This window comes from Grammomys surdaster, unplaced genomic scaffold (assembly GCF_004785775.1).
Source record: "Grammomys surdaster isolate TR1022 unplaced genomic scaffold, NIH_TR_1.0 126118, whole genome shotgun sequence".
Classification (NCBI taxonomy): domain Eukaryota; kingdom Metazoa; phylum Chordata; class Mammalia; order Rodentia; family Muridae; genus Grammomys; species Grammomys surdaster.
Genome location: NW_021620926.1, coordinates 3,290,198 through 3,317,011, shown reverse-complemented (window position 1 = coordinate 3,317,011; position 26,814 = coordinate 3,290,198). Strand labels below are relative to the sequence as shown.

The window sequence follows — 26,814 nt, the reverse complement described above, 5'->3', positions numbered from 1 at the left end:
ATTATAAACCAACTAATTTATGTAAGAAATTTTATGAATATATCTTTATCAAAGGCTTTCTTTTGAAAAACATTATTGTTCTGCACATTTTAAGTATTCGAAGATTGTTTTGTGTGTATATTATGTTTATGATACTGTCAATAGTTTTGCTCTCTATTATTAGAAATGTAGACATACCAAATATCAGTTTGGTTAAAAATTTGAAATTTACTAACAAGTGAAAATGAAAACCATACATAAAACCACAATTGGTTTCATTGGCAACGATATTATGGTATGCAGGATGAACAAATTCTGCCCAAGGCAGAATAAATTCAAATGAAACTTTAATCTTGATAATAAAAATATAGAACTCTGTCAGGAGCCATAATGGGACAAACTAATTATTAGCAGGTGATCATTCTGAAATGCTTGCCTTGGATTGTTATATAATCTGCAACAAGTGAGGTCTTAGTCAACAAGGCTATGAGGGACTTATTTTAGGAAAGATTCCAACTATTAATATACTTTTCCTATCATTATTATAAAATATATGTAACAATCACTAAGCAATAGCACACCCCTTTGGAGCAGATCTCTGCACATTCACAAAGATGTACTGTCTTGTAGTGGTGCTATGTAGACAAATAGATGACCTCTTAAGTCTTAATGATGATCTTATAAGAATTCCTAAAGTTATATCAGTGATTATTAAGCTGTTTTATAGTGGGATTGTTATTAGGTCCCTCTCTGGTAGTCAAAATTGCAATGAGAACTCTGCCAGTCTCCTGGGTGTAATCAGTCAATTGTCCTTAGATAGTAACCAGACTTTCTCCTACTCAGAGCACATTCCAAGAAGTTGTAAGACAACTAACCAAAGGTCACTAAAATGGAACTCACAATTTATTATAGGTGCTAGGACAGAAGATAAAATATTACCTAAGTTTATCTATACAAAACTTCACTAATTTCTTAGTTATAGTTTTAAACCTTCAGTGAACCTGTGGAGCTAGACAAGTGATGGATATTTAGCCAGATAATTAGTCCTAATGGATATACATGTAAACATTCTCTGTTGTAAACTTCTATTTCAATTTATGATTTGATTTTTGATGTGAACTTGTGATGAACTTTGTAACATGTGACCATGTACTCTGACAGATGCATAAGTACTGAAGACGAAGACAAAGAGAGTAGTAGTCTTAGTCATAGATGTAGAGGTTCCTTAGGAGTTGTTCATCCTTTCCTTTCCTTTTTTCCTGCTTAGAATTTTTCACTTAGAATTTTTCCTTTGATAGAATTTTTTTCTTTTCCCCTCTTAGGACCTTTCCACTTTTCCTCTTAGAGAGCTTTCATAGGAAAATTTTTACACTCAGTAATAAACTGTATAATAACTTCTCTAAGTGTTTTTTCTTCCTGTGACCTTAGACTAGCAGGTGCAAGTCAGAGCCCAGCAGTTCCTGCTGAGAGAGTACAAAGGCTATTTACCTAATCCTCTGCTGTTTTTGGGCTGAGGTAAAAAGTGCTAGAAACTGCAGTTTCTGACCAGAGGTTACCAGAAGGTTGGCCAGCTACAGTAGTATGGTAAATAAACTTTCCTAGTATAAATAAGTAAACCTTTGTTATACAGCAACCCTAAATATCTTGTAAGGCCCAAGGCCTTAAGCATCTTGTAAGACCAAGTCTTAACCCCCACCGATGCTCTTCTACCTCCCCTTCCTGCTGCCTCAAGAAGAACCGACAAGAATAAGGAAAAGAAAGAAGACTTCTTCTCCAACCACGCCAGGGCTGGCTCCCGGCAGAACTCAAGAGAGTGACAATGAAACAGACATGATTAGAAATGATCTGTATCTTTCCAAAGAGTGACAAGAAAGTATTTTGAATATTTCATAACAAAAATATTGGAATAGATAAGCATAGCCTGGTTTGAGGGTTGTATAGCACAATCATCCATCAGAGCATGGGTATGCATAAATTCTCTGACAATTAAAAAGTTGCTCAGTTAATTAATTGATTGCATTTACTATGATGGGTGGTCTGTCCATTATGGTCTGCAGCATCATCTAGGTTTGGATTCTGGCCTGTATCAGAGTAGAGCACATGAGCTGAGTAGTAGGCACACATGCATTCATTTTTCTTTGCTTTTGACTACAGATGTCATGTGAGCATCCACTTCTTGTCCCTGTTTCCTTGATTTCAATACTATGATAAACCATAACTTGGAACTGTGAGCTCACATAAACCTTTTCTCCTCTAAGCTGCTTCTTGCCAGGGTACATTATCACAGCAAAAGGCCTGAAGCTCAGATATCAAATATGTCAACCAGATCACTATATCCTATTGGCTTTAATCAGCCAACAGGAAAAGATTCTGGTTATGCTCATAAATAGCTGCCTAAGTCTTATTATGCTACAAACATGTGAAACAACAATTCTGAAAGTTGGAAAAAAGCAGTTAAATTATCTGAGAAAATGAGTTCTATAACACATAAGTAATCTTAATACCCGAGGAGAACTCAAGCCAGAAATCCTTAAATTTACACAGGACACTTTATATTCTGACCATCTCAATAAACAGAGATGTATCTTGTTGAAAAAATACCTTGTTTATGTGAAAAACAAGAAACATCTTGCCTATGTGAGCATTGAATTTTTTTCTTCTGTCTGTTCTTTTTCTCTCCCTCCTCCCTTCCTCTCTCCCTCCCTCCTTCCTTCCTTCCTTTATTCCTCCCTCCCTCCCTCCCTTCCTCTCTCCCTCCCTCCCTCCCTCCCTCTCTCCCTCCCTCCCTCCCTCCCTCCCTCCCTTCCTCTCTCCCTTCCTTCCTTCCTTCCTTCCTTCCTTCCTTCCTTCCTTCCTTCCTTTTTCCTTCTTTTGTTCCCAATTCCTTCCTGCTCTCTACCGTTTCTCCCTTCTTTTATGTTCTTTTATTCCTTCTATCTTGTTGTCATCTTTGCATTTTTGAAGAGTGGATCTAGGATCTTAAAAAAATGCACACAGGAAGAAATGGTTGTGATGGGTTGAATGGATAGGAACACAGCGACAGGAGGGTCTAAATTGGCTGCTACACAACAAATAAATCAAGTAGAATAAACTAAGATAACATATTTAAACAATATAATTGAAGCAACTGTTACTTGTTTTGATACATTTATGTCATGTACATATGTGCACATTTAACCTTTACAAAAATAAGAAAGAATAAATCTTTCCATATGTTTTCAGAGAATGTACATAAACACTGATATTAGGGAACAAGTAAAAAGGAGCTTTTGCAAATTCTCTGTTTGCCATGAAGTGAGGCTAAAACTTGCTCACAACAACAACAATGAAAATAGACAAGTTCTTGATATGAAAAGGAAATCTTTGATTAGACTACTTCCAGGCAAGTGAGGAAATGTTGTCTAAAAGTATAAAACTACCATTTCAAAGTAAATAATGGCAATAAAATTACACTTGAAAAACCTACAAAAGTAAAGCAGTTAATTAGAGAAAATTCACACCACTAAACACTTTTGTCAGTAAAAATGAAAAGGTAATGAAACCAAATTAATACTCACACTTTAATGAACTACAGGAAGCACTACTCAATAAACCAAAGTAGGTACCAGGAAGGAAACAATCAATAGAAAACAAATTAGTTATGAGGAAAACGGAAATGAGAGACTTATTTATTTTAGTTTGTATTTAGTGGTACACAGTATTGTAGATAGTGGTTCTTTCACGGTGTGAAAGATCCGTATTCTGCTAACATATTCTCTATCTTTTGATTTTTTTTCCTTAAAGACAAGCTACCTTGTATGTCTTTGAACTTGTAATCCTGTCTCAGACTTCTGTATAGCTCAGATTATTGGGTCTCCAGGAAAGGTCAACAATGGACTAGTGAAACTGAAAACACTAAAGTTTTATTTGACAGATTTAATGATAGCAAATCAGTTGGCAAGGTACATTTCGAATGACATGTGATGGATTTTGCAGAAGTTAATGGTTACAATTTTAAAGTCTTACTTAGAATAGCTCCTTACCTTATGAAGAACAGACATATACAGTTAATATACAATTAATTTAATATAGAGTAGCTGCTTTCTTTAGAAGCAGCAGAAGACAAAGGCAAAGCTGTGCTGAGAAAAAAAATAACTTTATTTCTATATGTCTAATCCATAAAATTCTACCAAAGCCTCCCCAACAAAAAACCCCCAATACATAGAACACGTTGGATTCAGGGGTACATTTTAATTCCTATCATGGCAGAGGCACAGACCCTATGTCTTGGTAGGCAAAGCATGAGCTCCCACTCCACATTGTTACATGGCCTGTGACTTCCTTCTAATAGCAAATCAAAGGTGACAGAGTATGTGAGATTGTGTATATGTGAGTATATCACAAAATATTGTTAGACTGCAAACCTTTTTGTAGGGTAGGAATGAAGATGAGAAAGCAGTAGTTGGTTCTGAGACATAAGGTGTATGAAAATGGTGGACATTTTAACACTGTTGGTTCCTAGATACTCATTAAGCAAATTTATACATAATAGTGCTTGCATTTAAGAGTTACATAGAGTGGGACAGAAACTGAAGGAGGGGCCACCTGGAGACCATTCCAGCTGGGTATCCATCCCTTGTGCAGTCACCAAAGATAGACGCTGATGTGGATGTCAGGAAGTGAATGCTGACAAGAGCCTGATATAGCTGTCTCCTTAGAGGTCTGCCAGAGTCTGACATATTCAGAGGAGGATGCTCACAGCTAACTTTTGAACTGATCAAAGGGTTCCCAATGGAGGAGTTAGAGAGAAGACTGAAGGAGATGAAAGAGTTTGCAGCCCCATGAGGAGAGCAACAATACCAACCAACCAGAGCTCCCAGGGTCTAAACCACCAGCCTAGGAGCACATAAGGAGGGACCCATGGCTTCAGCTGTATATATAGGGGAGAATGAACTTGTCAGACATAGGTGGGAGAGGAGATACTTGGTCCCATGAAGGCTGGACAACAAGTGTAGGGGAATTCGAGGGTGAAGATGTGGGAGTAGGGGAGTAGTTGGGGGTACATCCTCATAAAAGCAGGAGGAGGGGGGATGGGATAGGGGTTTCCTGGGCAGGGGTCGGGGAGGAACGGGGTAAGGGTATAACATCTGAAATCCAAATAAAATATCCAATAAAGAATAAAAATATTAAAAAAATAGTTACATAGAAGGACAAATCTTTCTTTACAAGAACACATTTTCATAGGATGACAAACCTGAACATAGTAAAGAAGTTGACCCAGAAATAGCAAGTGGTGTCCAAGAGAGTGATCATTGTCTTTCATGGATGCTCAAAACAATCATTTCAATAAGATATTTTCGACATTGACAAATGAAATAAAACTAGAGTTTATTTTGTATTCAAGATGTTTATTAGAGACTCAATAAATGAGGAAAAGAATGACAGTCATCAAGGTCAATGCTATGATGATATTATTCTGAGAACTATGGAAGTGACAGGAGTCAAGTCAACTTCATTCCCTCTCTTTATGAGGGATATTCATGGAGCATGTGGCCTCGATGCAAATCACAGTGGATACTAAAAACTTCTTGGCAGCATCATCTTCAGAGAAGAGGCTCAGTGTTTTGGGGTTCAGAATTGGTGAGTCTTAAAGTCACAGTTGGAGAAGATGAAAGTCTCTTATGGTCTCTTTAGTAGTAGCCAAATCCAGATCCATAGCCAGAGCCACATCCATAGCCACAGCCATAGAGAGAGCGTGAGCCATAGCCACAGCCATAGCCATAGCCACAGCCCAGTCCACGGTAGCCACAGCCATAGTAGGAGCCATAGCCACAGCCCAGGCCTCCATAGCCATAGCCCAGGCCTCCATAGCCACAGCAGCCATAGCCTCTGCCGCCATAGTAGTTTCCGTAGTAGCCACACATGGTGTTGGTTGTTGAGGTTGTTCTTGGGTAGAGAGGAGAGTAGGTGACTTGAGTCTGTATACTTCTGCCTGAAGAGAAGCCCTTTTATATTCTCTCAGTGTGGGTGGGACCTACTATGGGCTCGTGCCATTGGCTAATTTTATGACTAATGTATTTATGTGCTGTTAAGAAAACACTTAAAGTGTTACAGAAGCATCTGTTACAAATCATGGTAGCTTTAATCACATTACACAACAATGTAAGCAGTTACAAATAACACCAGTATTAAGTTTTAATTTAAAAAGACACTGGAGCATTTTTGATAGTTTCAGTTGGCCTGCTTTTATAACCACAGAATATTTTAGTGTTAGCCTTCAACATTTGTCCATAAGATACTTTTAATACTTCTTTTGTCCAAGGTAAATTGTGAATTATTTAGGGGTACTGAAAATGAGAAGATTGTTTGGAAGATCCCCTATGCTTACTTAACAGATTTGTGAAGAAATATGTTATTGATTTCTTCAACTGTGATAAGAATTCAAATCAATAAATTAGATTTAAACATAATTAATGAAAACATCAGTAGTTTTAGTCAGTCAAAATTATATACTTGTGTTTATATGTCCACTGTTTAGTGAACACAATGCTGAACATATTGTTAGGATGAAATTTGAAAAGATTTATTTATTTATTATTCATTCATTCATTCATTCATTCATTTATCTATTTATTTATTTTATGTGTATTATTGTTTTTTCCTGACCATATGTCTGTGTAAAACTTGTGTGCCTGGTTCCTGTGAAGGGCAGAAGAGGGCGTTAGATATCCTGAAACAGGGAGTTACATGGTTGTGTGACACCTTGTGTGTGCTCACAATTGTACCCATGACCTTGGTAAATAGCCAGTCTTTTGAAACACTGAGAAAACTCTCTAGTGTGTATGTGTGTGTGTTTGTATGTATGTGTATGTGTGTGTTTGCATTTGTATGCCTGTGTACATGTGAGACACAGGGCACATGTGTATGTCAGAGGACAATTTGTAGAACTCAGTTCTTTCCTCTATCTGGGTACTGGAGACCAATTCAAGTTGTTATGTTTGGGAATAAGTGTCTTTTCTCCCTGAGCCAACCTATTGGCCTACAATTAATATTTATTAATAAATAAATTTTACCTACTAGATCTTAACATGTTTGTTGAAAACTTTCCTGCAAAATAAATGGTTTGTTCTTATAGTGTATTTTGAAGAGCCAGAAAATTTCTCCATGTATGTAAATATCATCAATCATAATAACAGTTGTGATGAAAATTACTAGAAATAGTATAAAAGCTGCTCATTCTCTCGGAATTCCTAAGTTGACAATATTAGAGAATGCCTCAAAATAGAATTTATTATATATATGTTAAAATATTTTATAAGTAATCTTATTAAAATTTAATTGACCAAAGAGCATTTGTCTGGTACTAAGATGTTCTGGATGTCAAATATTATAGGGTTTGGAATAGAAAGTGAAGCATGTGATTTGAACATTGGAGAAAGTAAACATTTGAGCAAAATCCCAAAGAAACATCATGAAGAATCCAAGAAGGTCTTACTGGCAGAGTCTAAATAGTCTCTGGAAATAGTTATAATGCTTTGAATGAAGGAAGAAAATGAGTGAATAAATCATTATTGAGAACACAAAGTTCTTTTATAATAAAATGAAAACAAATATCTATAGTAGAATTCTTTGAGAGGAATACAATAATTACAGACTATAAAATAGTACAAGTATTTGATGACCCAACAGAATGTTTGACATACTCTCACAAATCTGCAAACATGTGGGAACTGGTGACTGACAATATAATATACTCAATTAACACAGAATTATCAAAACACTGTCAATGATGAGGTAGCTTATATCCCTTTCTTTGTGGAATTATAAACTGACAAGACTATAGAAGTACATGAAAACATAAATAATATGACCCAGAGAGAATGGAGAAATAACAGAGAAACTCATTTTGGGATGGTCTGAAGAGAGCAGCAGCATAGCCCCTGAACAACTATCAAGTGCACACAATCCGAAGAAAGCCTGAGGAACTGTATAGATTGCCTCTCTGTCTCTTCTAAATGGGACCTATGATCAGTAGGTCCCTCTTCCATGGAGGCTGTCCTTTCCTGGAGTCCTTTACCATTCCTGTATTGTTGGCTGCCCATTTTCTTATTTTCAGGCATGCCTAAGACTCTAAGAAGATATCTTCTATAGTATGTTTGAGTCCTTTGCAGTATCCACCCTCAATTTTAGGACTCTAACCTTCTTATGTTCTTGCCCCAGCCTCAGTTTTTATCTCAGTCTCAGCTTCTGAGTTTATGGATCAGTTGACTATTTAGCCCAAGACTGAGCTTCTATTTCCCAACATGATCCTTCTGTATCTGATCTCATCTTGTAATTACCCTCTCTTAATTATTTATAATGCTAAAATCACTCTCACTTCTTTCTTTCTCATATATATCTCTTAATATAAAAATTTATATTGATTTATATTTTTTTCCATTGTGATAGACCTCATAAAGATATTTTGTAAGAATATATAATTTACTTTAAACATGTTCTCTTCCTCAAGTTCAACGATTATTTGCTTTTTGTTTAGATTAGATCTGGCTTAATGCTTATCAAAGGACAGAAGCTGGGAACCTCTATGGTTGACTTAGGGAAAGGCTGGAAGAAGCTAAGGAGGAGGACAAGTCCATAGGAAGACCAAGTAGTCTCAACTGATCTGGACCCCTGAGATCTCTTAGACAGTGAGCCACAAACCAGGCAGCATACATCAGCTGGTCTGAGGCCCAGACACATACACAACAGAGAACTGCCTGGTCTCAAGTCAGTAAGAGAAGATGCACCTAATACTCAAGAAACTTGAGGATCCAAGAAGTGGGGAGGTCTGGTGGGGGGGGGGGAGGGCATCCTCTTGGAGATCAGGAGGAGGAATGGAGTGAGGAATTGTTGGAGGGCAGACCAGTAAGGGGATAATGATTGGACTTTAAAAAAGGATTAAAGAAAAAGAAAGAAGCAAAGAAAAAAATAGATCTGGCTTAGAAGAGGAGGTAAAGGAGGAAGGACTGGGAGGAGTAGAAACAAGGGAAACTGCAGTCCAAATATATTGTTACCTAAATCATTCTTATAATATTTCTTCTTAATTTATCTTCATTGATACCTTTAGACAACAGGGACTGATTGTTTTGTGCATATTTTCCACCATGGCTTTCTGTAACAATTTTAGGAATGGGAGATCCTTGGAGAAGCTTTGATGAAATAGTGAGTCAAGCAACAAATGAATGAGTTTCTAAACTTCCTGTGCTTCATTTCTATATCGAGGGGTGGAAAGAGAATGTCTATATTGTAATAATGTCCTTAATAAATTTCAATGAAGCTACTCTCATGAAATATCAAAAACATGGTTGTCCTATGAGACCAGTACAAGAACAACAAGAAGAATGTGCATACCAACAGGGAGAGGGGAGCTCACAAGGTTGCACCCAATGAGTAAAAGCTACAGATTGGCTGCTGAGATAGGGATATTCAGTCTTCTTCAGAGACTGGCCCTCTGATAAGTTATCCAATACCAGTAGTCAGCCTAAACAACATATACATACGACCAACATGAAATAGATCCAGAAGGTTGTATGTATATCTAATATACATATACACATACATATACAATAAAAATTAAAGAATAGCTAATAAATTTTGAGGGAGTTGGGGAGCAGGGGGAGTTTAAAGGATGTAAATACAGTATAGTTGTATAAGTTCTCCAATAGAAAAAAAGAGAGCGGGGCACAGGAAGGTCATCACCAAAACTGTGAACAAAGCAACATTTTGATAGGAAATGAGGATTTGGGTGTCCTATAAAATAAAGAAGAAGCAAGCAGTGTATGAACAGAACATAAGCCTGAAGTAGACAAAAGGAATGAGGTTTCAAACTTTTCTTTCTGACATAAACTGGGGAAAATCAGCAGTAGAAAGGTTTCTCAGATAGAAAAGGGGTGTAATTAGCACAGAGATATAAACTAGATAACTTTAAATCTTTGGAGGCACAACACAAATATTTTATGTTATTGTATCGGACTCTTGTCAGTTTTATAACTAGAATTTTAAGTAGGCCATCTCTGAAAAACACAGACGCATAGAAGTCACCAGGAGTCTCATGATCTCAGCTGTGAGAAATCCTGACACTGACAATTTCATCTGGGACACATGGTTAGCATGTTTGTTGAGGGCGTATCTGTCGTTTCTTTTAATGGTAATGAGTTTGGATGACTCTGTGGTTTGCCTCACATGCTTTTCAGGCAGTATAAAAGGACCCACACCTGGTTAGCAGCAGACTCACACACCACAAGCTCCTCATCTGCCTCAAGAAAACTCCTATTCCTGACAGCATGTGCCACGGAAACTACTTTGGTGGCCTGGGCTACGGTTATGATGGCCTGGGTTACGGCTATGGAGGCCTGGGCTACGGCTACGGAGGCCTGGGCTACGGCTACGGAGGCCTGGGCTACGGCTACGGAGGCCTGGGATACGGCTATGGTGGCCTGGGCTATGGCTATGGCTGTGGCTGTGGCTCTCGATATGCCTACAGTACCTATCGTCCATGCTGCTATGGAAGACTTTCTGGATTCTACTAAGAGTTTAGACTTGCTGGCTGATTTTTGGTCATTTCCTTATAAAATCCCAGGGCACTGACATGTAGGAAAAATTATAATTTTACTTTTCAATAAAGCTAAATTTCTTCCACATTATTTCCTGTTTATTGTGTTTTCATTCCTCTTTGTCATTTGTATATAACTCTCTCTCTCTCTCTCTCTCTCTCTCTCTCTCTCTCTCTCTCTGTGTGTGTGTGTGTGTGTGTGTGTGTGTGTGTGTGTGTGTGTAGGGGGGGTCAAACTATCCTGTGGCACTCTACTAGATGCTGTGACAAAACAGACACTTAGAAACTAAGAGGCCACCTGTCCTTCGAGCAGGAATCAATATAGTCACCATCTTAGTGAAGAACAAGAAGGCTCAGCTGGTGGTGACTGTTCATGACTTAGACACCTCTGAGCTGGTATTTTCCCTGCCTGCCCTGTGTTGAAAGATGGGGGTAGCCGGGCAGTGGTGACAGATGCCTTTAATCTCAGCACCTGGGAGGAGGAGGCAGGTGGATTTCTGAGTTCGAGGACAGCTTGGTCTACAGAGTGAGTTCCAGGACAGCCAGGGTTACACAGAGAAACCCTGTCTCAAAAAACCTAAAAAAAAAAAAAAAAGAAAAGAAAAGAAAAGAAAGAAAAAAGAAAAAAAAACATGGATGTTCCCTACTGAATCATCAAGGGAAAGGCCAGGCTAGGGTTCCTGGTCTACATGAAGACATGCACCTCTGTTGCCGTCACACAGGTTTACTTGGAAGACAAGGATGCTCTGGCTAAGCTGGTGAAAGCTATTAGGACCAATTATAGTGACAGATATGGCGAGATCCGCAGCCACTGGGGAGGCAACATCCTGAGTCCTAAGTCTGTGGCTGGAAAAGGCAAAGGCTGAAGAACTCACCACTAAGCTGGGTTAAGTGTACACTGCTAAGTTTTCTGTACACAAATATAACTACAAAATTATCTTTGAACAAAAAAGAAAAGAAAGAAAAAAGAAACTGAGCTAGTCTCTAACCTTCAACCCATCTTGCCTCCGAAGGTTGATCCTCCTTTAAACATAGGTATAAGAGAGTTAAATTCAGGCAGCTACGGACTACATTTGTTAAGCTTGAACAATTTATATTTCCCCTGTTAAAATGTGATCTCCAGCCTTCGTACAACTTCTGACATGAATTAATTTGCATATTTCATCCAGATTAGTCTAGGAACAAGTAAGCACATGACTATATACTCTAACATGACTGAAGGTGAATGTTTATCATCTGTTGCCCTTTTGAAAAGAAAAAAATGTATTTTTTATCAGTTTTTTTGAGGGCGGGGTGTTTATATAGAGTTACAAGTGGTAGTGAGCCACTTGCTGTGGTACCGAGAACTGAACTCGGGTCTAAAAGAAGCATTAAGGGCCCTTAAGTGATAAGCCCCAAGAGGAGTAACTTTAAATTAAAAAAAGAAAGAATAATGTATAAAATTGTAGTTTTTTGTATAAAAAACACAATATTTATTATTTATGAATCAGTGTGGTGAATTCATACCTTCAATCACATTGAAGCATATTTTTCAGAACAAGAGAGCAAAGTCTAGTTAGCAATACCTAGTTAGTAATACCTTTTCACTAACAACATAGATATTACTAATACTAATTTTTACTTAAGCTCTGAACTCCAGCATGAAGACAACCCTTCCTAAGCTTATTGAGAGCAGAGGCAAGATTTATTCTCTGTAGGTTATCTACAGGACTATCCCCTCACTGAATGACTGAGGCCCAGTTAGTTAAGTGAGTTCTTCTTCTGAAGAGAAGACATTTTTCAGGCTCTGCTCATTGCCCTCTCTCAGAACAGATGTTGTGTGCCCTTGCCATCCAAGTCTAACTTCCTTCATTGGTATTCTGAGAAAGCACTTAAGAAATTCTCTGTAGAAAACAACAAAAGGTTCTCCAGGTGTTCCACCATCTTCTCTACCAAGTTTCGGTCTTCCTAAGAAGGATTTGAAGCCTTGTAATCAGGAGCAAAGAGCTTCAGAGATGTCCCTCTTTAAAGCAACAAAAACAAAATAACAAAAATTAGAAAAGACAAGAAAAGAAAGAAAGAAACAAAGAAACAAAAAAAGAAAGAAAGAAAGAAACAAAGAAACAAAGAAACAAAGAAAGAAAGGAAAACAAAACAGGGAAGTGTTGTTTAAAACAGGCACTAGGTGTCTGTGCTCAAAAGAATGTCCCTAGATGGTTTCAGATGTTGTTGGGTTCCGTAATACAAGTAAATTGAAAAAACAAAAAACTAAAAACAAAAAATTTGAACAATAAAGATTTTCGAGAACATTTTAGCAGTAATCAATGATTACACTGGAAATATTAGCATCACTCAAAACATTAAATAAATAGTATCATCTACAAAGTCAAGTCTAAAATTTACGTGCCTAGAAATTTTTCTAAAAACCATCTTGTAGTAGAAATTGGAAAATATAGCAAGAACATGAATCAGATTGTAACATTCTTTATTATTAGATCATGAAAATACATGAATTTTTCCTTTTCTGTTCAATTAAATTTTTCACATGTATTTTTCTAATTATAAATTATACTTGTTTCAAAGAAATATTGTTAGTCAACTTCAAATTGTTTATTTCAAAATTAAAACCATTCTCTAACATAAAGGTTAGCCACTTTAATACCTGAATGAAATACTTAATAATTCTGTAAGATTCTACTCAATATAATATTCAATGGATAAAATGTTTCTTCTAGAATTTTCTTTTATTCTTTGTGATCCTAAAATTTAATAACATAAAAATATATATAATTATAAATTCTATATAATTATATTATATATATATATATATATGTGTGTGTGTGTGTGTATGTGTGTGTGTGTGTGTGTGTGTATGTGTGTGTTCTATTCATTTTATCCAGATTACAACACATTAGATCATACTAGAGAAAATAAGTTTTATTTAATAGAGTTAAGTGCATAAAATTTTCAATGTATTTAATTCTTAATAATTCATTACTGATTTCTTGTGAAGTCTCTTGTAGAATGTTAACTGTTTCATAAAATAAATTTTTTGTATTTGCTTTAGAGCTTTAGTTTTGGCCCAGTAGTTCTAAGTGCTTTGCAAAATAAAAGATATATTGAGGACTTCATTGCAAAAATATTTAACAGCATATTTTAAATTAAAAGATAATTACACAATCCCCCTTTCTGTTTCTTCCCTGTAATCCCTTTCATGTACTCCCTACTCTGTCCCTCTCAAACGCATGGTCTCTTTTTGCTTATTCTATAAATAAATAAATAAGTAAATAAATAAATAAATAAATAAATAAAACTCTCCAAATCTGTTTAGTGTTATTTGTATGCATATCGTTTTAGGACTAACCCCTTGGTACAGGGTAACCAATTAGGTCAAGTTTTATTCCAGGGAAGACTGTTCATCCTGTTCCTGGCATTCATTTATAGGTCTTTGTCTAGAGATAGGAAGGAGCCTGTATAATCCTTCATTCCATGTTAGCATATTTACTGGCATCATTTTTTGTTCAGGTCTTTTTGGCAGCCATATTTATTGTGGGCAAAACATCCCATTCATCTAGATGACACACTCTCATAACATGTCTTTAGGTCCCTTGACTCTTCCAATCTTTGTTCTTCTCTTCTGCAGAGTTCCATCAGCCTTCGAGACAGGAGTTACGTGTAGATGTATCCATCGTGTCTTGTCTGGGTACCTTATAACCAGCTGCTCTCTGCATTTGATCAGTTGTGGTTCTCAGTAATGGCCTCCATCTGTTACAAAGAGAAATTCCCCTGATGAGAGGTCAGAGTTGCACTTCTTTGTGAGTGTAAGGACATTTAGAATTCAGTAAGGAACTATGTTAGTCTACTGGGTGGCACTGGCAGGTTCTCCTTTAAGATTCATTATCTCACAAGCCTCAGAGATTTGGCTAGGTTTCCAATACTCTTGTCAAGTGGGCTTGAGTACAATTAGGCAGTTGTTGGTTCTGACAAGTTATATATCTACATCTGCATCTACATCTGCATCTGCATCTGCATCTACATCTACGCCTACGCCTGTGCCTGCACCTGTGCCTGCGCCTGCACCTGCATCTGAATCTACATCCTGTCCTCTCCTAATATTAACAACTAAAACTTGTTGATTAGTTAGGAAAATGAAAATGAAGTCATAGTAAATAGCTTTCCCCAATCTGTTCATCTGATGACAGATATTTATTGCTTTTGTTCTGAAACATTGTAGATAATAATTTTACCAAATATTTGGCACTATATAATCTGAACATTTTTCTACTTTCCACTAAGAGTTACCTTTCTGTCTGTCACTTTAACCTAAAGCAGATATAATACCTACATATTAATATACATATTTTGGAATAATTTGTATGGTCTGTTTTGCTCAGGTAAACTTTCAAAAGCACAGATGATTTCAAAAGCCAAATGATTATTTATTAATTATGTGACTATGGTTGTTTCACTAAGTTTTTTTTTTCAATCATTCTGGGGACCCAGTTAAAAAGATCTCTTTTTTTATTATTATGAATCATTCCATTCATTTACATCTCAAATGATATACCACTTCCCGATTACCCCTCCACAACCTCCCTCTCCTTCCTCCTGTTTGCCTCTATGAGGGTGCAGCCTCACCAACCCTCTTCTGCTCCACCCCTCCAGCATCCCCCTATGCTGGGGCATCACATCTCCACAGGACGAAGAGCCTCCTCTCCCATTGATGTCAGGTAAGGCCATCCTCTGCTACCAATGTGTCTGGAACCATAGATCCCTCCTTGTACACACACCCCTTGATTGATCTGGCACTGGGAGCACTGAGTGGTCCAGCCAGCTGATGTAGTTCTTCCTATGGGGTTGCAATCCCACTCAGCTCCTCTAGTCCCCGATCAGGGTCCCTGAGCTCAGTTTGATGGTTGGCTCCCAGCATCTACATCTTCATTGATCAGTTGCTGGAAGAGCCTCCCAGGGAGCAGCCACACTAGGTTCCTATCAGCAAGTGCCTCTTTGGAACTGCAACAGTGTTGGGTGTGGTGTCTGGCTCGACCTAAAAAGACCTCTTTTAAAGACACCTTATGAGAAAGTTACATAAAGCAGGATTTCTGGGAAATATCTGAGACCTCACTTGCATTTCAGTAGATGTCCTATGCATCACAACTTCTGTTTTGATCTTGCCTTGCCGTCAACTCTTTTTCTTCTGCTACCTTCTCTGCCCATTCTTTAGTGATGCTAGTGTATTCACAGCTTGTTCAGAGACAGACCCCTGAAAAGGAAAGACAAATGGATGTTTCTTTGTGCCTAATGAGGAAAGAGGGATTGTGAAGGCTACTACATCTACCAGAATACTTGTCATACAAAAATTTTTCTGCAATATCCTTAACCAATAAAAATGTGTTTATATCTTTTCTACAACACAAGAGACAAGTTTAAAATTGGTTTTTATTATACAGACAACGAAATTCCAGGACAAGGTTAATAAACAATGGTCCACTGCAATCTTATTGGTCAGGCTTTCAGTTCTTAGCTGATGGGTACACCTACAGCAATGCTTGCTTCTTCTCATAGATGGTACAGAAAACTTGGCTGCCACTGGACACTAACACACTTTAGTGTGTCTTCTATTTAATTTTTCATTGAGCAATTTATCATATTTTTTTGATACCTGTCACTTGCGACCAATATAATCCCTAGCTCAGTCTTTGAAAGCCACGGTACCAGGCTTCATATCCTTACATTTATCATGTAGACAGCCAATTTAAACAGTAGAGCCTCAAAACTCCCGTCACCTCGTTATGTTTACTCTACTTTAAGATACCATTGCAGTTCAGTCTTAACATGAAATAGTGCTCTTCCCTGCAGCTAATACTCAGAGCCCTGAACACCCAATCTTCCAGTTGGCACACTTCTATTACAGTGAAGTCATTTCCCCTACATAATCCAGACTGACTGCTCCTTTCCCACCTCCATTATCCTTAATACAGTCTGCCATGTTCTTCCCTCATCTCTGACATGCTTGATAGCCTCTACCAAAATGTTCTAGCATTCAGTGTTACCTGTGGCAGCCGAGTGTGCCCACTTGGTAAGTGATCTGTATTCAGTACTACACATACTGTTTGTCTTATCACTCACCTTTATTTCACAAAACTCTTCTTGTATCATTCAGTCCTTCCAGAGATCATCTGCACATTAACTAGAGTACTTTAAGTACAGTCACCTTAACAAATGCTAGAGAGGGTCTCAGGACTGTGGAGCCACACCTGCAGGCATCTGTAGTGTTCTCCTTTGGACAGACTTTTCAGGGCTGCTTGATGTTCCTTTACATATGTTTGCCCACTTTCTAACCTCTAGAAAGTGGCTTTCCTGTCCCCTCAAAACCCCTCAAGTTGCTTGTTCAAAACTTACCTTCATCCTCCTTTGTCTGTCTTGTATGAAGTGTCTTAAATCTACCAGGGGAAAATCTTATCGACTTTCCCCCCCCCCCATAGCTATCTACATTTGCACCTGTCTTTTGGCCACTTATCTCAGTCTTAGTGGAAACCATATCCCCTCTCCTATCCTAAAAAAAAATCATTCCTCCACTTTTTAAGGTGTCAACTTCTTCAACAGCTTGATTGATAAATTATACTGTCTACTATACTTTCAGTATCTATTTGTTTCCAGTACTGACACTTTCCCTTTAGTCTGTAAACATGTTCAAGTCTTTCAATACTAAAAAGTCTGTTTCGACGCCGATAACTTGCAGCTGGCTTTCTCCGAGCTTTAAATCACCCTTTCAATTTTTTTTTTGCTTGTCTCTTGGTCTCATTGTAACTTGATTTCCAACGACTGAAAAATGTTCTCAACATGTTTTATGGTCAATAGTGTGGTCTTTGGTACCCATGACTACTATCCTAAATATGGTTTCTTTGCTTTCACTATGTTTCCAGTCAGTTTCTGGCTTATTCTTAATTCTATTAGTGAGATAAATATCATGAACAAAATCAGCATGGGGAGGAAAAGGTTTAGTTGGTTTATATATATCAGGTCACAGTCAATTTAGGAAAGCCAAGCTAGGGACTCAAGGCAGCTACCTGGAGTTAGGAACTGAAGCAATAGTCATGGAAGGATGCTGCTTATTGGCTTTCTCTTTGCGGCTTGCTCAGTTTCCTTTCTTATTATACCAAAGACCACCTGCCTGCCTAGAAGTAGTACCTCCCACAGTGAGTTGGGCACTCCAACATCAAACATTAATTAATAAAATGCCCAACATACTTGTCTACAGACCATTCTGATAGAGGCAATTCCTCAATTGAGATTTTTCTCTCCCCAGGTATGTCTACGACTGTATCAAGTTGACTAAAACCAGTCAGAATAATTACCTCCTACATTTAGTTTTTTTGTTCATCACTGGAGGTGTTCCTTGGTTTTCACAGTCATCATTTATTATGGAAAATCTCATCTCATAGTCAGAATCTAAAATTTCCTCATGATATAATCCATGTCTTAATAAATATTTATGCTATTGTCTCATCTAGAGCCATTTTATTCTAGTCTCTATAATTTTAGCGTTGCTGATCTTCCCCAGTTCTGATGCGTATGAAGCACAATGCATATGAAGCATAGTAAGATACCCCTAAAGGTGCAATAATGACATTTATAACTTGGCTGTAACCAAGAGCTGTTTAATTAGAGTGAAGTCCTGCTTCACAGGAGGGAAATGATGCATGACACTGTAAATCTAGTCAATTATCCCTGACAGGTGAGACTGTGGATCTTAGAGGAGAACCTACTACTGTCATTTTCCTAAGCCAGCATAATTCCTAACTGGATTCTCAATAATCTTATACCCACAGGTAAGTGTAGCTCTTACTCCTCATCAAAAATCTCTTAACAGTAGATAGAGAACATCACAGAAAGCCACACTTGTCAATATGTAGAGAATTGCCAGTGACTGGAATCTATCTATCTATCTATCTATCTATCTATCTATCTATCTATCTATCTATCTATGAAAAATGCTAAATATACTTTTCAGGTTGAATTTTGTGGTGGTTTGAATATGCTTGGCTCATGCGAAGTAGCATTATTAGGAGGTGTGGCCTTGTTGGTGTACATGTGGTTTTGCTGGAGAAATTTTGTCACTGTTGAGGGTGGGTTTTCAAGTCCTGTGTTCGACCTCTACCCAGTGTGGAAGAGACCATTCTCCTGGCAGCCTGCAGAAGAGAGTTACCTTCTGCATGCCTTCTGATCAAGATGTAGCTTGATTAAGATCTCGGCTCTTCCAGCACCATGCCTGAGGATAATGGGAAGAATCTCTGAAACTGTAAGCCAGCCCCAATTAAATGTAAATGTTTGCTTTTATAAGAGTTGCCTTGGTTATGGTATCTCTTTAGAATAATAGAAACCCTAAGACAAATTTATACATATATTTATTGTAATAATTGAACAAGAGTGGAAGTCATCTCTCTCTCTCTCTCTCTCTCTCTCTCTCTCTCTCTCTCTCTCACACACACACACACACACACACACACACACACAAATGAATACTAATTCATTTGATTTGTGTATTTGTAAATTGAACACCTGTATGATTTTAGACGTAGAAATAAGCTATCAGAAGCCATAAAAGGCATAATTATAACACAGATACTACAAGTATTAGTCATAGTTTTAGCAATTTGCAGAGCTCTTACAGGAGAAATCAGACTCCTAACCAAATGATTAACAAATTTTAAGAAGTGCCAACACATAGAAATAGTTTATTTCCACAAGTTGTGTTTCGTTAACCTCAGTGTTCTATGTGGCAGGACTAGAATAATTGCCATCAACTGCGTCCAATCTTGGTCAACTTTATATGCTCATTTAATCCTGTCATGGTTGATGCTGTTGTTAAACCTGAAAACCCTGTTCCTGTGGCACACTTTGCCTTTGGACTCCTTTCCCGAAGCTGTAGCTCTTCTGTATCCTGGTATGTTGAACTTCTCTGTGGCCATAGTTTGCACCTTCTCCATCACACCCAGCTGGCACTGTTCTTCTATTTATTACCAGAATATCTCAAAGAAAATATCAAACAAGCAAAAATTAAAAAAAGTCTGATACCTTTAGAGATGGTCAGTTTGCTCATAATTCTTTATATACATGCCTACACTTGTCCTCCTTATTAGAAGGAGATTTTTTAAAAACATAGTATCTTTGGAAAAAATCTGCCATTGAATCTGTTGCAACCGTTATAATTGGTTAGTGAAGTAAGTTACTAGATGCATTGTAAGTATTTCTAGTCATTTAATGTGTTGAGAAGAACTAAGTGTAAGAATTCTTCCTGTATCCAGAGAAATAGATCAGTGGTAATAGGAATATTTTTAAATACAAGTGTGCCTACACATAAAACAAAAATTATAACAGAATATAAATCCAATCTCATGCACCTGGGCAGGATTGACTGCTCTATTTTGTGTGGCGAGGCCCATTATTTAAAGACGATCTTTACCTGAATTGATTAATCTGTAAAATTGGAGTCATGCCTTTATCTTTTAGAGTTTAGAATACTTAATGAGATAAGAAATAGAAGTGTGTTCCTAGTATGTTATTTGTCCTGTAGTTTTGAACCCTGGAAAAGAATTTTAAAGAATTCAGAGTCAGTGGGACAATTAGGCTTGTATTACACCCAACATAGGCTCTATTATCCTTTCCATGCTGAATGGTAGATAAATGTCATGTTCATGTGAAAGGTGAGATGTATGAACTCACACTTCGAGCTTTATATCAGACTTTTAAACAATACTATACACAGAAGTATATGACGTTTCAAGTGTCCTACTTCTTAAATCAAAGAACAATTTCTTTCACTCTTGGCCAGATTGTGATTCCTGAGAATGTGAGGGCAGACCAAAAGGTTACTATGAATCAAAACCATCAAGGTCTATAGCATGGGGGCCTCTATAAAATTTATGGATGTAAAAATAGTAACTAGGTTAGAAAGAGACAATGCTTTTTCATATTAGAGTGGAAAAATATAAAGGAATATTTTTAAGAAACCAGTGGAGAGCTGGAGAGTTGATTCAGCAGTTAAGAGCACTGGCTCCTCTTCCAGAGATCCTGAGTTCAATTCCCAGAACACACATGATGGCTCACAACCATCTATAAAGGGACCTGATGTTCTCTTTGAGATGCAGGTATACATGCAGCAGAGCACTCTTACACATAACATTTTAAAAAAGGAATCTAGTGGAAATTACATTAAAATAAAATTTAAGGTTGATATTTAATAGTTGAATTAATTTTCCCTGAACACTTCCTTTTTATATTGTTTTTGAAACATTAGAAGAGAAGGATGCCTGTTTTCTCTGCTGATTGTTTCTTATACCGTGCAGAAATACGTCATTTTCATGTAGTCTTACTTAGTTGGGATTAGTTCCCATGATATTGATGTTCTATTTAAAACTTAATTTTTAGAAAAGGAGGCAAAAACGTACACTGGGAAAAATATTCAATTTTTCCCCAATGGTACTGGCAAAACTGGATTTATGCTGCAGGACAATGGTGTTAATTTCTTAAATTTCACCTTATACAAAAATCAATTCAAAATTGATCAAATATCTTAACTTAAAATGTGAAACACAACAACTTCTAGAAAAATACAGAGATAACCCTTTACAGTATTGGGGTCACTGAGGCCTTTTTTAATAGTACATTAATAGCAGTGGAACAAACCCCAGGTGTGAACTCTGTCTTGAATTTTTTTCATTTTCAGTGGTGGATAATATATAAAGCTTTATTTCACTGTGAGGGTATAAATCTAATGTGACACTCAGCTTCTGTACTGAAGAACTGCTCTAAATCTATAGATGTCCATTGAACCATATAGCCTCCAAGTCTGGTTAATTCAGTGTGTGGATTTTTTTTGCAAGTTTTTTGTTTTTTACAATACAGCTTGAAGTAAATTTATTATAAACACACAAACACTATTTTCCACTTAAAAGTAAGTGCTCTCTTTTTCTAAAAGCCTTCCAATAACCTTCAAGTTGCTTCATGTAAATATACTTAAACGTTACTGAAGAATACAAGCCGTTTAATCATAGCTATCCAAACACCTATGTCTTACTTTCTTCTTGATGTTGAGGTCCAGGAGCATGAGGTAATGCTCTTATCTAAAGGTGCTATTATGCAAATAAAAATGACCACAACACATCCATAACCTTTTGGATGCCTTTGAGTGAGAAAGCATTGTCAGCATTACTGGAAACCTAAATATAAATTATATGTGTCCATCACTATGTCATACAGAATGCTGATGCCTATAATTTAATAAATCCTTACATGTCTACAGCTTTAGGTCAAATAGGTGAAATCAAATTAGGCCAAGTGGTCAATACTCTGCACATTGTCTGGCTGTGTCTCTGTACTTGTTCCCATCTGCTGCTACAGTAAGATTCTCTGATGACTAGGTAAGGCCCTGATCTAGGAGTGTAGCAGAAAATTCTTAGTAGTCATTTTATTGCTATATTCCTTTAGCAGAGCACTAGTATTTGGTTTTCCCCTAGGTCCCTGGTCTATCTAGTTCTTGACCACCAAAGATGTGTTAGGAATAGATTCTATCACTTGGAATAGGCTTTAAATCCATTCAGATGTTAACTAGTCCCACACACTTTGTGACACTATTGTACTAGCACATCTTGCAGGTAGGTGACAGTTGTAGACTGAAGGTTTTGTGTCTGGGTTGGTATATGCATTTCTATTTTTTTCACCACCACAACTAACATTTAATTAATAGTAGTTACATATTTATCTGAAGCATCTGATTTTTTTTACTAAGGGTATTTAATAACTTGCACATTAAAGCATTAAAATAATCGTGCACTCTTCCAGCAATGTAATTAAAGAAGACAGTGACTTTGAAATTCACAGGCCCCAAGCCTTTCTCTGTAAAAACTACGACACAGATTTAGGAGTGTTACTGACTTTTTCATAGACACTAAGTTGTTAATAATCATTATTAAAGTTCATAGATCTAAGTTTGGTATATCTTTGTATCAGAGAAAAGGAAAATATATGTTTCAAATAGCATATATGTATGTCAATGCTTGTTTTACATTGAAGTACTGTGCAGAGTCCTTTCCTTCCAGTATCATGAACACTATATGAAGGTAAAGGCTATAAGTAGGCACCACCTTGACTCTCCATGTTCAGTGAGTCGTTCGGCTGCTGTCTTTAGCAATATGGCCTTTTCATATCTACATTAGGAGCTAAGTTGGATGATCTCATAGGCTACCCTCTTTTTTATTTTAATTGAAAATTGATTTTTATAGAGCAACCAATAGATAGGCTGTCATTTTAATACCTAGTATAGAACACACATATTTCTAGAATAGACTCTAAAGACAGATTCACATAAGCACATATTAATATTACTATTTCCAATATTTTAGCTTTAACATAATCATGAAGTTATTCTCATTCATGTTTCAGCTCTCAACATCAGTTGTTGTATAATTAATTACAGAGAAATAAGGCAGACAAGTGATTGGAAAAGAGATGAAATTAAAGCTGAGACTTTAGACAATACTTTTAGTGACTGAAAAAAATCGTAAATAGTTTCTTGGACATATAATATAAACACTTAATCTAGAAAGGTTAAATATTCACTGACAATGTTAATGTCACATCCTTCTTGAAGTCTGGGATGTTGACATTACATTGATGGACACATCGGTTTTAGGACAAACATGGCCTTAACCTGAGGTTTCAAGCATCTCTTATAATGTTGGTCAGGATGCTCCAATATATTCTGTTAACAATGGAAGTAAGTTGTTAAGATCTGCTGAATTAAAGTGATGAGCTTATGTAAATTCCTGGGTTTCGATTCTTGCCTTGAACACCACTTTCTAATTAACAGTCTCATGTTCATAGAGGAACAGAGTAAGTTGATGACAGTGAGTTCCAGCCTTTTGATCACTCTGCAAAGTGATTTCTCAGGGTAAATTGACAAACTAGTCTCTGATTATTATTTCATTTTCCAGATCAGAAGAGATAATACATTGAAAAGTAGACTATTTCCATTTCCCAGTGAAGTAATTTGTCTCTGAAAATTAATACGTTAATCTAATTATAATTTAAATTAGCCTGTAATTTAAATATAGTAATAGCGTATGAATCAAGCAAACACAAATGTTATAACTCCTGTAGCAATGATTTATTAGATATTAGCATATTAACACTGATGATGAACAACTACTGCAGAAATAAATTTTCCTATACTTAGTTTCTTTCTTTTATTTAAGCATTAAGAAATCGAAACAAAAAGACAAACATATATCCAATCCCATTTCATCCATTGGAAAAATTCACAAATAAAAAATCTATGATAAAAACAATAATAAATTGAAGCACTATATTTGAACATCCTGTTATTTCTAACATTTGTAGTATATACTGTTTTCTTTTATTATATTTTAACAGCTCATGCAAAGAACTGTTTCTTGCAAAAATTACAGATATTTAAAAACGTATATAAATTCATATTGTGATATTGATTGAGATCTATGAAAGAAACTCTGAGGGGTTAGGGTCATTTTACACTATAATATAACAAAATAGAGTATTTTTGTTCATTTACTTATTCAAATTTTCTTTTGTTCACCAATCTCATTTACGTCTCGCCACATTTTGAAACTGAAATAAACAAGTATTCAGTTCAACTTCTAAAGTACTGTTGACATTGCATGAATAAAATGTTTATCCAAGTACTGTTCACTTTGCACCTATGTATACAATTACACCTATCTGTTATCCTTTCCAGTAGCTGAACCTGAACATATTTTCTTATGATTTCTGTTGTTTTTGAATAAAATTTCATCATGTTTCCATCTTTCTTTTTAGCTTTTTCTTTCTCTCTTCTTTTCTTGTTTGTTCACTATTTATTATTTATTTATTCTTATCAATTTTATTTCTTATTTGACAAGGACTCACTCTGTATGTAGATTTTAAACTCATAATCCTGTAGACTCAACTTCTTACTTCCTGGGACTGTACCTTGCTGGCCATTGATTTTGTGGCATGCAATTTCCACTATTTAAGTGATTAGTCTTTCCTCATTTTGCATTCAGTGAAGAGAATCTGTAACAAGTGATTGTCAAAACCCATGCCTTGTTTCAATATTCATTGACAAAGCATTCATGTTATTTATACATTCATGACAAGACCTGTAAAAGAAATAATTGAAATATATAATATGTCTCTTAAGTTAAGGTGACCATTTTGGATAACATAGAAATAATGACCTACTTTCCCTACAGCAAAAGAGTTGTAAAGTTATTAATAGTATAATGCTATTTTATAGTTGATTATTATTATTATCAATGAAACGGTACAGAGAAAAGTATCTTTATATTTAGTAACAGATAGTTTTATAATTGCAATCCATTGAAAATTGATGCCTTACATTTTTATGACTAAGTAATTTATTCACTTTACATCCCAGTCACAGCTTCCCCTCCTGCCTCTCCTCCCAGTCCTTCTCTTTCATCTCCCTCTCTGCATCCAACCCTCCTTCCGGGCTCCCCAGAGATTATATTTTGCATTTAATGATTGTATTTCATAAAATACTGTAACATGTTCTTGGTTATGAGATTTCTTGTCTTATGTAAAAGCATCAGAAATAATTAGGAAAAAGTAAAAGATGTTTTGTTAATGTAAATGTCACTGTAATTGGATGTTGTAGATGGCTATAGTGAAACAAAATACAAAACTGTAAAAAGTGTTTTCTGGACTATGTTGTCTAGTGGAGACTCTATAACAGCACAGCACTGTTTATTATTTGCAAGTATGTTCAGTTTTTAGAACTTAAAATATCATTGATTATTCACATTTTACCTGGGAATTTCACCACAGAGCAGGACAAATTTTGCAGTGCCTTTCTTTGAACATAGAATAGTTGTAACAACAAATTAGGAAGTTCCTGAACAGAACACCAACGGCTTATGCTCTAAGATCAAGAATTGACAAATGGGACTTCATAAAATTCCAAAGTTTCTGTAAGGCAAAAAACACTGTCAATAGGACAACGCGGCAACCAACAGATTGGGAAAAGATCTTTACCAATCCCACATCCGACAGAGGACAAATATCCAATATATACAAAGAACTCAAGAAATTACACTCTAGACAAACAAACAACCCTATCAAAAAAAATGGGGTATAGACCTAAACAAAGAATTCTCAACTGAGGAAACTTGAATGGCCAAGAAGCACCTAAAGAAATGTTCAGCATCCTTAGTCATCAGGGAAATGCAAATCAAAACAACCCTGAGATTCTACCTCACACCAGTCAGAATGGCTAAGATCAAAAACTCAGGTGATAGTAGATGCTAGCGAGGATGTGGAGAAAGAGGAACACTCCTCCATTGTTGGTGGGATTGCAAGATGGTGCAACCACTCTGGAAAAAAGTCTGGCAGTTCCTCAGAAAATTGGACATATCATGACCTGAGAACTCAGCTGTACCACTCCTGGGCATATACCCAGAAGATGCTCTAACATATAACAAGGACATATGCTCAACTACGTTCATAGACGCTTTATTTATAATAGCCAGAAGCTGGAAAGAACCCAGATGTACTTCAACAGAGGAATGAATAAAAAAACTGTGGTACATTTACACAATGGAGTATTACTCAGCTATTAAAAGCAATGAATTCGAGAAATTCTTAGGTAAATGGATGGAACTAGAAAATATCATCCTGAGTGAGGTAACCCAATCACAAAAGAACACACATAATATTCACTCACTGATTATTGGATTAGCCCAGAAGCTTGAAATACTCAAGATTCAACTCACAGACCACTTAAAGCTCATGAGGAATGAAGACCAAGTGGGGGTGCTTCGGTCCTTCTTAGAAAGAGTAACAAAATACTCAAGGGAGCAAATATGGAGACAAAGTGTAGGACAGAAACTGAAGGAGGGGCCATCTAGAGACCATTCCACCTGGGTATCCATCCCATGTGCAGTCACCAAAGGTAGACGCTGATGTGGATGTCAGGAAGTGCATGCTGACAGGAGCCTGACATAGCTGTCTCCTTCGAGGTCTGCAAGAGTCTGACATATTCAGAGACAGATGGTCACAACTAACTGTTGAACTAATCATGGGGTTCCCAATGGAGTAGTTAGAATGAAGATTGAAGCAGTTGAAAGGGTTTGCGATCCCACGAGGAAAGCAATAATACCAACCAACCAACCAGAGTCCCAAGGGTCTAAACCACCAGCCTGGGAGCACTTAGGGAGGGACCCATGGCTCCAGTTATATATGCAAGGGAG

General features: G+C 36.7%; 2 protein-coding genes across 3 annotated transcripts; one reads left to right on the top strand and one right to left on the bottom strand.

Annotated features, from left to right (window-relative positions):
- Positions 1-5,361: 5,361 nt before the first annotated feature.
- LOC114611598 (keratin-associated protein 6-5-like) lies at positions 5,362-5,928 on the bottom strand. The gene has a single exon (XM_028756312.1). The coding sequence runs from the start codon at positions 5,880-5,882 to the stop codon at positions 5,649-5,651; it is 234 nt and encodes a 77-aa protein (XP_028612145.1). The 5' UTR covers positions 5,883-5,928; the 3' UTR covers positions 5,362-5,648.
- A 4,307-nt stretch (positions 5,929-10,235) lies between these two features.
- LOC114611578 (keratin-associated protein 19-3-like) lies at positions 10,236-10,651 on the top strand. 2 transcript variants are annotated; one of them, XM_028756285.1, is made up of 2 exons: positions 10,236-10,347; positions 10,390-10,651. In XM_028756285.1, the coding sequence occupies exons 1-2, from the start codon at positions 10,281-10,283 to the stop codon at positions 10,524-10,526; spliced, it is 204 nt and encodes a 67-aa protein (XP_028612118.1). In that variant the 5' UTR covers positions 10,236-10,280; the 3' UTR covers positions 10,527-10,651. The 2 variants fall into 2 exon arrangements, with proteins under 2 accessions (XP_028612118.1, XP_028612119.1); XM_028756286.1 differs by having other exon boundaries at positions 10,281-10,305; positions 10,348-10,526.
- Positions 10,652-26,814: the final 16,163 nt, after the last annotated feature.

Coding starts and splice junctions, on each gene's coding strand:
- LOC114611598 (XM_028756312.1), bottom strand. CDS start 5,882: ATGTGTGGCTACTACGGAAACTACTATGGCGGCAGAGGCTATGGCTGC.
- LOC114611578 (XM_028756285.1), top strand. CDS start 10,281: ATGTGCCACGGAAACTACTTTGGTGGCCTGGGCTACGGTTATGATGGC. Junction 10,348..10,389: donor CCTGGGTTACGGCTATGGAG/GCCTGGGCTACG, acceptor ACGGCTACGGAG/GCCTGGGCTACGGCTACGGA.